Source organism: Odocoileus virginianus, chromosome 15 (assembly GCF_023699985.2).
Source record: "Odocoileus virginianus isolate 20LAN1187 ecotype Illinois chromosome 15, Ovbor_1.2, whole genome shotgun sequence".
Lineage (NCBI taxonomy): Eukaryota > Metazoa > Chordata > Mammalia > Artiodactyla > Cervidae > Odocoileus > Odocoileus virginianus.
The window spans coordinates 66,051,755-66,065,051 of NC_069688.1; the positions used below are offsets into that span (position 1 = coordinate 66,051,755).

A 13,297-nucleotide genomic window follows, 5' to 3' on the forward strand; every position below is an offset into this window, starting at 1 on the left:
GTTTCAGCTTCAGCATCAGTCCTTCCAATGAACACCCAGGACTGATCTCCTTTAGGATGGACTGGTTGGATCTCTAGTCTCCTGCATTGCAGGCAGATTCTTTCCCATCGGAGCCACCATTCTGACTTCACTGAATGGTGGTTAAGAAGGTAGATTCAGGGCTTCCCTGCTGGTCTAGTGGTGAAGAATCTGCCTGCCAATGCAGGGGACAGGGATTCGGTACCTGGTCTGGGAAGATCCCACATGTCACAGGGCAACTAAGCCCATGTGCCCAGCTATCAAAGCCTGAGCACCAGAGCCTGTGCGGCACAAGAGGCTCCTTCACATCGCAGCGGGGGAGTCGCTCCCGGTCAGTGCACGAAGCAACGAGGACCCAGAGCAGCTGAAACTAACTAAATCTTTTAAAACAACAGCAGACTCAGAACCAGAATTCCAGGTCTGTTTCTCACCAGTTGTACAACGGTGGGTCAGTTACGTAACCTCTTAGTTCCTCAGTTTACTTCTCTGTGAAACAGGAATGAAACCCAAACCTCGTAGGGCTGTGAGGGTTAAACATGGTAACTCTGAGCACTACATCTGATGCTTGTTAAACAGACTCCTGACTCCTAACCCGGGCCTGCTGAGCCTGGATCTCCAGGGCAGGGTGCTTGGGACCAGTATCTTTAATGAATAGCCAGGTGATTCTTAAATTGAGCAAGTTTTGCAAACTCAGGTAGAATCCGTGTAAAGCCCTTGGCCTTGTCTACGCTCCTTCCACAAAGGTCAGCCACAGGTTTATTAGCAGCTGGGTCTAGCTATTTGCAGATGGTACATAATGGCCTTCCTGATAAAGTTACCCAGGATGATTAATTAGCAGACACCCTAACCTATAATAAAACTTTAGACGATATGGCTCTGTATCTACAAATAAAAATTAAGTGAACTACACATATAAGATTCGTGTACAGCACTGTTTATAAATAATACCTTAAGAGAAGGTCTTCAAAAGAAATTTAAAAAAGACACGACTCCCCTTCTTTGGAAAAATAATGCTACTAGACAGGCTATGTGCCTGGGTGCTCATATACCAAGTGCACGGAGCCACAGGTGCATGCATGGGACACACAAGAAGTAAATGAAAGGCTCGCTCGATGGACCACAGCTTGAGGTCGGGGAGCAGCTCTCCTTCCCAGAGGAAGCACTGGGTGACTTCTGTAGTGAGAGGACCGGGGCTTCCCTGGGCGTCTGCCACGCCTGGCCTCCCACCTCAGAGCGGAACGGAGCGGCCCTGTGGTCCGTGCCCCCACCCACGTCCGCTGCCTGCCTCTTGTGTGCGGAAAACTCTAGTCGAAGGATGGGTTTAATCAGAAAAGTGACAAATGAGAAAATAACGGAAAACAGCCCCAGAGACTGAATACGAACAATCTAGGCATGGTCAAGGGCCTTCAGTTCTTTCTCGAGGGCGGCAGATAATATTCTGAGATATATCCTGTGAACGGTCTTATCGATACTAGGACACCAGGTGGGAGAAGTTAGCTACACGATGACCAGACATGACCCAGGACACGAGCTGCCACTGTTCTGAGAACTGGCCCCAGAGAAATGAGAATGAACGGCCCCGGAACTGAGGATGAGCTGTCCCCGAAACAGCCAAGACGATGCCCGTCAGCCCGCTGAGGGCCTATCTGAAGAGCGGTCAGAGCTGCCGGCGCGGTTTCTGCAGGCCCCGCCCAGTCTGTCTGTGAGAGCGCTCACAGCTTGTCAGGGGAGGACTGGGCCTTTGCACAGACATCCACCCCCACCCCCAGCGCCGGCCCCTGAAATAAAGCAAACTTTCCACCAACCTGGCCTGTTTATTGGGTTTTGAGTGACAAGCGGCCGGACCCGCCACACACCCTCCAGTAACAGGAGGACTGGCCTGCCGCGCAGGGCCCGCGTCCGCCTTCAGGGCAGGAGCGTGCTCCCAGCCCGCGGCTGCGAAGGAGCTGCGTCTCCGCTGTGATTACATGGGGACGGAGGGCTTGTCTCCCTCGCTGTTTGTTGCCCAGAAGTCTTTTTCTAGACACACGTACAGGGTCCAGGAAGCTAGCCAGGACCAATGCAGGCAAACGTGGGAGCTGATGAGCAAGCGAAAGTTCAGTTAAAAGCCCGTTTCCCTAAAGTGCATCCCCTGCTGGGCTGGGCAGATGGCAGCTTTTGACCCAGGGCATGAACAGAGCGGGCTGGGAAGGAGGGAGGTGCAGTGACCGCTGGGGTAAGCCCTGCTGTGGGAGAGAAAGCGAGGATTGGAGTCCAGCTCCTCCGTTTCCAGGCAGGGCTGCAGCAAGGAGAGACTGCCACTGCGGCCTCCGCACCTCAGCGGCCTCCCGGGCTTCCAGCTGGAGGTCAGGGGCACAATTACGGGCCTGATTTTATCATTGCTCTCAGGGTTAATACACACACATCAGGATGAGCTCGCGGGGCTAATACACACACATCAGGATGAGCTGTTCTGCAGTTCAGAGGGCAGTAATCTGGGACGGGGTGGCGAGATGGGAAGACAGGCATCCCCAGCACGTCTCCTTTATATTTAGATGGCAGACCCTGATTTTTTTCCTTCTTTTTAGGGCCTTTATTGAACTTGTTACAATACTGCTCCCATATTATGTTTTGGTTTCTTGGCCTTGAGGCAGGTGGGGTCTTAGCTCCCCAACCAGGGATCCAATCCGCACCCCCTGCAGTGGAAGGCGAAGTCTTAACTGCTGAACCCCCAGGGAAGCTCCTGGACGCTGGTCTTTTTAAATGTTACATCTTCGGTTCCAAATGAGCAGTTTGCATGGAATGGGAATTCCATCTTGTCTCCATATTGGACACAGGCTTACAGTTCTAGGTTCTCTGTGTGTTTTGCTCATAATGCAGACCTGACATCCGTATGGCTGGTGAGTCTCTGATGGGTGCCTTTGGTGCCCACCAACAGCTACCCAGCTACCAATTACTGTGTCTGTGTGCCCTGTCCCTCCTTCAGGGGACTTTGTTTTTGTAAGAGTTCATTTGCTGAAGCTCCAATACTTTGGCCACCTGATGTGAAGAGCTGACTCATTGGAAAAGACCCTGATGCTGGGAAAGATCGAGGGCAGGAGGAGAAGGAGACGACAGAGGATGAGATGGCTGGATGGCGTCACCGACTCGATGGATGTGAATTTGAGCAAGCCCTGGGAGGTAGTGATGGGCGGGGAGACTGCTGCAGCCCACGGCGTCACAGAGAGCCACAGGTGCCCAGCTTGTGCTGACACCCTGCAGGGTCTGGGGGATGCAACCCCCCCGGGTAGCCTAAGCTTTTGACGGACGGCTTGGGACAAATTCCGAGGGAGTCATGTATGCTCCAGGGCGCTGCTGTCCAACAGAATGTTCTGTGATGGTGGAACTGTTCTAGATCCGTGCCACGCAAAACGGCGGCCATCGGCCCCAACTACTGAATCCTTGACATGTGGCCAGTGTAGTCAAGGAACTGAATGTTTAAAATCCTGAATCAATAAGTACACACACACAGGAATGAAACAGCAGCCTCCACTAGTAAGAATGCTCAGAAACTGAGAGACAAACGCTATGTGTTAAGGTAAGTTTTATTTTCAAGTTGCCTGAAAAGTACCTAGAAACTTTACCTTCTTTAAACTTTTGTTCCTGAAAACTGTTCCAAGAGGCATGAGTCCAATACATCTTCTTCGTAACTGGGAGACAGTGACTGTGGTCTAATTTTTCTGTGGTTTCAATTATAGGAATGTCTTAGAACCTGAACACCAGTGGATGAAGAGTGTGGATATTAACTGTGGAAAGTGACAGGGATTGGGCTGAATTTGAACGAAGCCCAAGGAACAGCCCTAATCTTTGCAGGAACATCTTAGGATACTTGTATTCTGATTATTGAGGTTTCATTGAAACATGAATAGTATTTTAATAGTTATCCTGCCAAGATTTTTGAGGCTGAAGGACAAAAAAATTAAATTACTGTTTCATTTCATTGTATTGACTTGATGAATGTCTAAGTGGTCTAGGCCTGGTCCCCAGCCCCTGGAGGCTTCCTCTGTTCACCTCTGAGGCCAACAATGGGTTCTCTCAGGACGCCCTTGCTGTTCCCCATCGCCGACCATGATGTAAGTAGGAGAGAGTTCAGGGAGCTTCAGCTCTGGTCACTGTTGTCGTTTTTATTTTTGTGGTACTTCTGCTCTGCTACTGGGTCTTGTTCTCTTCTTGCACCTGAGCCTTGAATATAACCTGTTTGGCATCTCAATCCACTCAGATAGGAGAAGCCATCTCGACTGTATCTCTGACCCAGAACAGATGCCCCCAAACCTCAGTCCACTACGCTCTGTCCGTCGGACCAAACTCCTTTCAGAGCCTGCCCCACATTGTTCAATAATTCATTCTATGGACGTTTAAGGGCCCCAAGTTGCCAGCAACTATGTCAGCAGGGGCCACAAACATTACGGACACAGAGCTTCTAGGTAGAGAAAGAGACGTAGCAGGAACAGTGAAAAGCAAACCCATCATCAAAAGCATACACAGAAAGCCAGCCGCAGGAGCCAGGTCTGAAAGCAAGTCTGTTCTGATGTGCTTTGGAGCTCAGGATACGGGACTTCAGAGAAGGGACTGAAGCACACGGTGAGCTAGGATAAAGTCACATGAACAACAAAAGTGCACCGAAGCTGCTGACCACAGACCCCAGCAGCCCCACTTCCAGGGGAAGCATCCCAGCTGCAGAAGGACTTGCTACGGGGTCTCCTGCTGACCGAGCTTCAAAAGCACAGTGGGACTTTCCCACATGACGTTCTTTGTGCCACCAAGTGAAGATCCTTACTTGATTCTACCTGAACTTCAAGAGTAGACACACGTGTGGAGTTCATCTCAAAGTGGATGGGATGGAGACCCAGGAAGGTGACTAGGCTGGGACCATGTCACTGGTGTCACTGTTTCCCATTAGGAAGAAATGGCTTTGTATTGCCCTGTATATTGCCAGAAATGATATTAATCTAAGTGGCTAAAAATGTGAGCCTACATTCTGGAGGAACTCTCAGCTCCTGCTGCAAGAGGAAGCAGTAATATCACATGTTGAAATAATTATCATTGATTAAAAGATTCAAACAGCAAAGTCCTCACACCCAGACACAAGACCATGGCTACCTGGTGGCAAGAAGTGGATACGTGTGAACCGGGCTGAGCCAGGCCTCCTTTCTCCGTGGCATGCTGTCGTAAATAAGCAGGTCCTTCTCAGTCAGCACAACCAGGGCTGGCTTCCACTGCTTCTCACCGTCCCCGGGCACCTGGAACAGAAAGTGGAGAGCCATCAGGTGCCAGCCTGAGACGAGAGAAGCTGGGAAGGAGAAGCTGGCAGCTCCCGTCAGAAGGCCCCACGCACAAGTGTCTTTTGGTTCAGGCCAGTCCCCAGGAGGCTCAGTGAATCTGCTGCCAATGCAGGAAGCACAGGAGATGCCCGTCCATCCCTGGGTCAAAAGACCCCCTGGAGGAGGAAATGGCAACCTGCTCCAGTATTCTCGCCTGGAGAATCCCAGGGACAGAGGAGCCTGGTGGCCCCAGTTCACAGAATCGCAAACAGCGGGACATGATGCGCACACGTAAAATCAAAGTGAGAGTAAAGCGTTTATTGTTGCAGGATTCTGGATCCTTGAAAGTACGTTTCTCAAGGGCCCTGGTCTACAGTCAGTGCGCCGAGAAGCAGCCGGCAGCGGTGGCGTTTCCCACCCTGCCAGTCAGCACAGACAGCTCTCCTCACGGCCTCCTCACGGCGGGGCGCACGCGCAGGGGAAGAACACGCCCAAGTGGCCCTCTGACAGAGTGCTCCGCTTTTACTATGAAATGGTAGGTCTTAAAACTTCTGAATCAATATCCAGAGACCCTAAAAATGTAGCGCAGAGGCAAACGTCTGTCTGCGCCTGCGTGAGACATCACAGCTCTTCCAAAAGCCGTTTGCTCTTTGATTGTTTCTGTGATTCAGGCACCATCTTGAAATTCTCTTGTTTTATTAAATGTTTATTTCCATTCACGGCAAATATTTCTTTAACTCAAGGGCTAGGATGACCCGGCAGGGATCCAAGAGGATTCAAACATCGGCGGGATGTTTGGACCAGGTGACCTTTAAGGGTCCTTTCAATCCTAAGATTTAACCTGTGTAGCTCAGATCTTATTTCATGGGTCATTCCTCCTCTGTCCAGTGTTGATTTGACCAAACTCCCTAAGTGTTCTTCCATCTATGAAAATGTCTTCCTTCCCATTTTAACTCTGGGCCCTGGAGTAAATCTTTCTGATCGGTTTGGAAAAGCTCAATACTCCAGTCTTGCTACTTAAAGCACGGATCATGTTCCAGCAGCATCGGCATCACCTGGACGCGTGCAAGGAATGCAGAATCTCAGCTCATCCCAGACCTATTGAATCAGCATCTGCATCTTCACCAGGTCTTCAGGGGTTCATATGCTCATTAAAGATAAGAAACACTGCTCTAGATGAGGTTAAGGTTGTCTCTGACTCCGGCAACTAATCCAGTGAGGGTTCAACTCTCTCTTAATGAACCACTATTCCGCATCGACTCAAAATGAAAGGAAACAGTGAACCAAGTAAACAAACTAATCAGGAAGCTAAATAAATGATAAAGCTAATTTCCTCCTTTCCTGTTCTTACCATTATCTTTTCTTAAGTGTCTCAGTGAGATCCGTGCTGAGTGGAAGCAAGTGTGTGCGGCTTTAGAAACGACTGATCAGAAAAGGCGATCTGCAGGATACGAGGGCTGCAGCTTGCAGGCAGCCTGAACCTGAGACCCTGCTCCATTACTCATGCCTGTGTGACTCGGGGCAAGTTGTTATTCTCTGTGCTTCTATTTCCCCCTGATAATGATAACATCAATATGCAACAGTATATTCTGGAGCTAGAAGCCCTGGATATAAATCACAGCTCCACAGTGCGCTGCAAGATCCCACAAGATCAGGTGATACTGGGCAGGTCAGCGAATCTCTTTGTATCCCCGTTTCTCTATCTGTGAAATGGGGAAATAATAGGACCTATAGAGGGTGGGTGTGAAGATTGAGTTAAAATATCTAAAATGCAGAATAAACACCATTTAGAGCCTGTTTATGAACATGAGATCAAACCAGTCAATCCTAAAGGAGATCAGTCCTGGGTGTTCACTGGAGGGACTGATGTTGAAGCTGAAACTCCAATACTTTGGCCACCTGATGAGAAGAGCTGACTCATTGGAAAAGACCCTGATGCTGGGAAAGATTGAGGGCAGAAGGAGAAGGGGACGACAGAGGATGAGATGGCTGGATGGCATCACCAATTCAATGGACATGAGTTTGAGTAAACTCCGGGAGTCGGTGACGGACAGGGAGGCCTGGTGTTCTGTGGTCCATGGGGTCGCAATGAGTCGCACATGACTGAGTGACTGAATGACAGCTAAGGCCTGTTTAGCAGCACGGCTCTCATAAGGCTGGCGTGCAGATCAAATGAGACAGTGCATGTTATGTGCTGCACATGGTACCTGGCAGATGCTAAAACAAGGAGAGAAAATTGTGGAAGACCCACGGATGTTTAAACTTTTCAAAAAAAGGTATTCTTTGGAAATGGCAAAAATATGACAAAGTACTGACTTTCCTTGGGAAAAATGATAAGGCAAGCCAAGAATATCTTCGGTGCTGACGATTTCAATTCATCCTCCTCCCAGGAAGAATTCATTGCACAATGATCAATTTTCTCTTTCAATGCCCTTCTTCCAACAATTTCAAATAAGAATTTCCCTTTTAGAATGAAGAAATGCCCTGTAAAGTTATTAATACTAGAATATGAATGACTGCCTGGCTTATTTTCTCCTTTACGCATTTTATGCATACAAAAAAATTGAGCTCTAGCTTATTGCTTTTTCCAGCAGAACAACAGCATCTTTAAGAGATTAAAATGAATTGACAGAGAAAGCAAAGTACCAGACCATACAAGGTGAATAAGCTATGGTCTCAAGGCATAAAGTGTTTGGGGGTTGGAATAAGTTTCTTCCAGCCTCTACATTAACCATGAAATTAAAACATACTTGCTCCTTGGAAGAAAAGCTATGACAAGCCAGACAGCATATTATAAAGAAGAGACATCACTTTGCTGATAGAGGTTCGTATAATCAAAGCCATTGTTTTTCCATTAATCATGTACAGTGAGACGTGAGAGTTGGACCATAAAGAAGGCTGAGCACTGAAGAATTGATGCTTCTGAACTGTGGTGTTGGAGAAGACTCTTGAGAGTCCCTTGGACTGCAGGGAGATCCAACCAGTCCATCCTAAAGGAAATCAGTCCTGAATGTTCATTGGAAGGACTGAGGCTGAAGCTGAAGCTCCAATACTTTGGCCACCTGATGCGAAGAGTTGACTCATTGGAAAAGACCCTGATGCTGGGAAAGACTGAAGGCAGGAGGAGAAGGGGGTGACAGAGGATGAAATATTTGGATGGCACCAATGGACATGAGTTTGAGCAGACTCTGAGAGACAGTGAAGGACAGGGAAGCCTGGCGTGCTGCAGTCCATGGGGGCACAGAGTCAGACACAACTGAGCGACTGAACAACAACATTAAACTTAGTAAATTGCTTTTCCAGCTCATTACACAGGACTGGAGAAGCTGTAAACAATCCTCCCAAAGTGCCTATGTTACCTAGTCAGATCTGATCCATTGACTTTGTCTGGAACCAGTCTTCTCAACGTGAACACAACTAAGAATCCTTCTTCAAAAACAATATGAAGTTTGCAAAATAAACCTCAACAGTAAATGCCCTCAGTAACATGCAGATCTTTCTAATTGTGGAATCATAAACTAGCCCACGTGTCAAGTGGTATACACAGGTATGAACAATTCCAAAGCCCTAAAACAGTTTGTGACTTATTAAAAACCTCTGTTGATAGGTTAACTCTGCTACTAGAAGACTCATAGAGGGCGACCCCACCAACTCTGTGTGCAGAAGGTTCAGTCTGATACTACGTGCATGCTCAAAGGTAACAGAAGTCTGCCCATGAGGACCATTGACTTTATAAGGAGAGAAAATTCATGTTGAAGAGCAAATTTTTAAAACCATACTTTGGGTCACATGAGCTCATATTGTAAAGTCTTCCAAGGACACTTTTATTCAGGCTTGAATATTTAGGCTGTTGTTTGGTGCTACCTTCTATTACAAATCCAAATTTCCTGGCATCCAAAGATTCTTCGATGTTAATGCAACAGTTCTGGGGTTGTTTCTGCATTTTACTGAAACGTGACTCCTGAAACAGATATGACAACTTCCACTCCAATCCCTGCTTCCTGCCATCAGATCTGCATCGACCAGAGTCTCAAGAACTGCTCAAGTTTCTAATGAAGAAGGTGAAAGGAAAAAAACAGGGAAACAGACCTTCAATTCTGAAATTAGTCTGACACACAACTGAGCTAAACCCCATGAAGAGTCATCCCACAGTCATCTCTGCAGAGCAGGAGAGACAAGGTTTACAAAACGGCAAGAAGAATCTAAGAGTAGAAACAAGTCATCGCTAAGCATTGAGGGAACAGGGACTTTCCTGGTGGTCCAGTGGTTAAGGATTTGCTTTGCAATGCAGGGGACGTGGGTTCGATTCCTGATGGGGATACTAAGATCCCAGGAGCCGTGGAGCAACTACGCCCCTGCACCCGACCGGAGAGCTGCCGTGCTAACCGCCGGGTGTGGGCACTTGAGGGCCTGCGAGCCACACAGACTGCACCCGCGCAGCACAACCAGAGTCCACGCATTGCAGGGGCTCCTGGGCACAGCGACTAAGACCCGACGCAGCCAAATAAACATTACAAAAAACTAAAAAAGGTGAGGGAACACGCAGATATAAATGTATGACATCAACAAGCTGCACACTTGGAACTCTACACAATATTCTGTGTCAATTATATCTCAATTTTAAAAGAGATATTGAAGGCAGTAGTCATTGAATCCTCAGCCTGAGACAGGACTCATAAGTCATCTAGTCATAAAACAAACGTGCAACAATCAAAAGAGAGTGTATATAGGGCTGCAGCCTGGCTGGGGTCCCAGATTTTATGCCTTTATCTTCTGACAGCTCACACCTCTGAGCAGGGTTCCTAACAAACACCGAAATACAGTTTGAAAACTGCTGACTTCATTTCCTCTAAAATATTTGAAATCTGCAGATTATTTTCAAAGAGATGGTTTTTCCAAAATCTTTCTGTGCCCTTTCTGTAGGTATTTCAAAGAGAAGAATGATACTGTTGCCTCTTAGAGTTATACAGATAAAATGAATTCATACACAACCGAGAGCTTAGAAAAGTGTCCTGCATACAGTAAGCAGGCAAGCCTTAAACATATTAGCTTTTCTTTTGAACATTTTGCAATGTCTAGAAATACTGAATCACTAATTTGTGCACTTGGAACCAATAGCGTGCAGTAGGTCAATTATACTTAAAAGAAACACACAAACTTGTAGAAAGATCAGATTTGTGATTCAGAGGTGGGAGGAAAGGAAGAGGTATTGGAGGAAGATGGTCAAAAGGTACAAACTTCCAGTTATAAGGTAAATAAGTATTAGTGATGAATATGATTAATATAATTAACATTGCTGTGTGCTATATATGAAAGCTTTTAAGAAAGCAAATACCAAGAGCTCTCATCACAAGGAAAAAAATTTTTTTTCTTTTTCTTTTATTTTGTGTTTTTATGAGATGGTAGATATTCACTAAACTTATTGTGGTAATCAGTCCATGAGGTATGGTAGGTAAAATCATTATGTTGTACACCTTAAACTTATACAGAGCTTTATGCCAATTATATCGAAATAAAACTGGAAGAAAAATAAATAAAATTTAATATAAGTAAAAATTAACAAACAGTAAGTAAAGAGTCCTATGGAATTAAAAAAAAATTAGTCCTTCCTACTAAGAATATCGAATTAAAGATCTGAATGACCTCGGATGAGAATTATTTGCAGCTCTAATGTCCTTATCTGCCAAAGGGTGGGGGAAGTCTAAATTATTGCTAACAGCTTCTCCAAACTCAAAATCAGATTTTTTTTTTTTTCCATTATAAAGCTCCCTGCTTACAGGCTGGAACTGCTTTAGCTTCTAGACTCTTGCTTTAAACCTCTTCTGTGTTCACTGGGAAAAGACAAAGTGTGGTTTCTCTTTCCCTCCTCACACCAACTCACTCTGCCCAACCTGCTTGTTTTCTGCCTTCTACTTGAGCACAAGGTGAAGGGAGAAGGAGGCAGGAAGAGCTCAGAGTCTTCGGAATCAGATAACAACATCTTCAAAATCGAGCTTTACCGGTTCTCAGCTGGAACTGCTCTGAGCACTTGCTCACAGGTATGGCCGCAGTGGTGCTGTAGTCGCTGAGTCCTGTCCAACTCTTTTTGACTCTGTGGACTGTAGCCCACCAGGCTTCTCTGTCCATAGGACTCTCCAGGCAAGAATACTGGAATGGTTGCCATGCCTCCCCCAGGGGATCTTCCTGACCCAGGGATCGAAGCTGCGTCTGCTGCACTGCAAGCAGATTCCTTCCACTGAGCCACCAGTGGTCCCCTGTGCGTATCACGTGAGGAGTCAGTGCGATAACGTGTATAAAGCGCTTCCCACAAGGCGGGTGGGCTCCCTCGTGGCTCAGATGGTAAAGACTCTGCCTGCAATGCAGGAGACCCAGATTCGATCCCTGGGTCGGGAGAATTCCAGGGACAGAGGAGCCAGGCGGGCTACAGTCCACGGGTCCCAAAGAGTCAGACAGGACTGAGCGACTCTCACCTTCACTTTTCTACATGGCTGGCACTGGCAGCTTGACTCTTCCATTTCACGCCTCAAGCACACTCTTCCTCCAGCCACGCTGCTTGGGAAGGAAGGTCTAGGACAGACAGTCACTAACAGCAGAGGGAAAGACGTTCAGAAGGGAAGATGGTCAATCACAACCTCGTTTGAGAGATTGTGGTTACCTTGACAACCTTTTTCATAACTTTTTTTTTTCCTGATGTGGACCATTTTCAAAGTCTCTATTGAATTTGTTGCAGTACTGCTTCTGTTGTTGCTTTATGTTTGTTTGGGGTTTTTTTGGCCTCAAGGCAGGTGGGATCCTAGCTTCCTGACCAGGAATTGGAACCTCCACCCCAGCACTGGAAGGCAAAGTCTTAAACACTGGACCACCAGGGAAGGCCCTCGACTTTAACATCTTTTCATTTCAGGTTGCTAAGTATTTAGAACAAAGGACAAGATACCAGGGTAAAATAATTAGCAGTTATCAACTTCCAGATGCTTTACAAACATTAGGTAATTAATCCCTGCCCCAACTCTCAGAGAGGCGGATAAAGATCATCTCTACACTACCAGAAGAAGAGGGAGGGGTTTAAATGAGCCCACACGGGAGACGGGGCCGCTCAGCAAGTCCACATGGCCTGCAGGTCTCCTCCAGCTTGTCCTGAACTGCCTCCAGGCCTCAAGGCGGGAGCCCGATGGGACCTCCACACCTGGATGCAGAGGAGATGGAGAGAGAGGAGAGAGGAGGAAGGGAAAGAAGGCTGGGAAAGGAAGGTTCAGGATAGGGTTCTGGGGAAGCCTCAGGTTCACAGGACTTAACTCCTCACTTCTCACAGAAATCCCAATTTGTTTACCTGGATAACACAAGGAATTTAAGAGTGGCTTACAGTGTGGAGCAGGCTGGGTGATCTCTTCATTTAACGGGTGTCAAGGATGAAAAATGTTAGAGAAAGCTAAGTGAAAACTATGGGATGAAAAATATAGTTTGACTACTGGACACTTGGAACATTCCCTGGAGGCTCAGCAGTAAAGAATCCACCTGCAATGCAGGAGACGTGGGTTCGATCCCTGGGTCGGGAAGGTACCCTGGAGGAGGAAATGGAAACCCACTCCAGTGTTGTTGCCTGGAGAATCCCATGGACAGAGGAGCCTGGCGGGCTACAGTCCATGGGGTCACAAACAGTCTGGACATAACTGAAGTGACTGAGCATGCACACACATATATTTCAATATGAACTCAACTCATCTTATCGGCAAAGACCCTATTTCCAAACCAGGTCACCTTCTAGATTTAGGGGGCAGGCTTAAGACAAGAAATTCATCATAAGAAAATGGTCTGAATCTACTATATCTTCAGTTTTCAGTTTTATTTTTTTCCCACCGTGAACACTTGTAGACTTGGAGTACATTTGTTGAAAGTTATCTTGTTTACTGAGTATGCAGAAGGTCAGATGCTAATGGACTCTAGCAGAGGCCTTGATGACTCTATTAAAAGTAACGCCTTGGTCCCTGGGATCTCGTAATGAA

At 47.0% G+C, this 13,297-nt stretch overlaps 1 protein-coding gene across 1 annotated transcript in view; it reads right to left on the reverse strand.

Annotated features, from left to right (window-relative positions):
- Positions 1-13,297, reverse strand: part of SNTB1 (syntrophin beta 1) — a 241,787-nt gene that overhangs the window by 23,241 nt on the left and 205,249 nt on the right. The window contains exon 4 of the mRNA XM_070477497.1: positions 5,137-5,276. Within this exon, the coding sequence (XP_070333598.1) occupies positions 5,137-5,276 (140 nt within the window). The remainder of the gene's footprint in view (positions 1-5,136; positions 5,277-13,297) is intronic.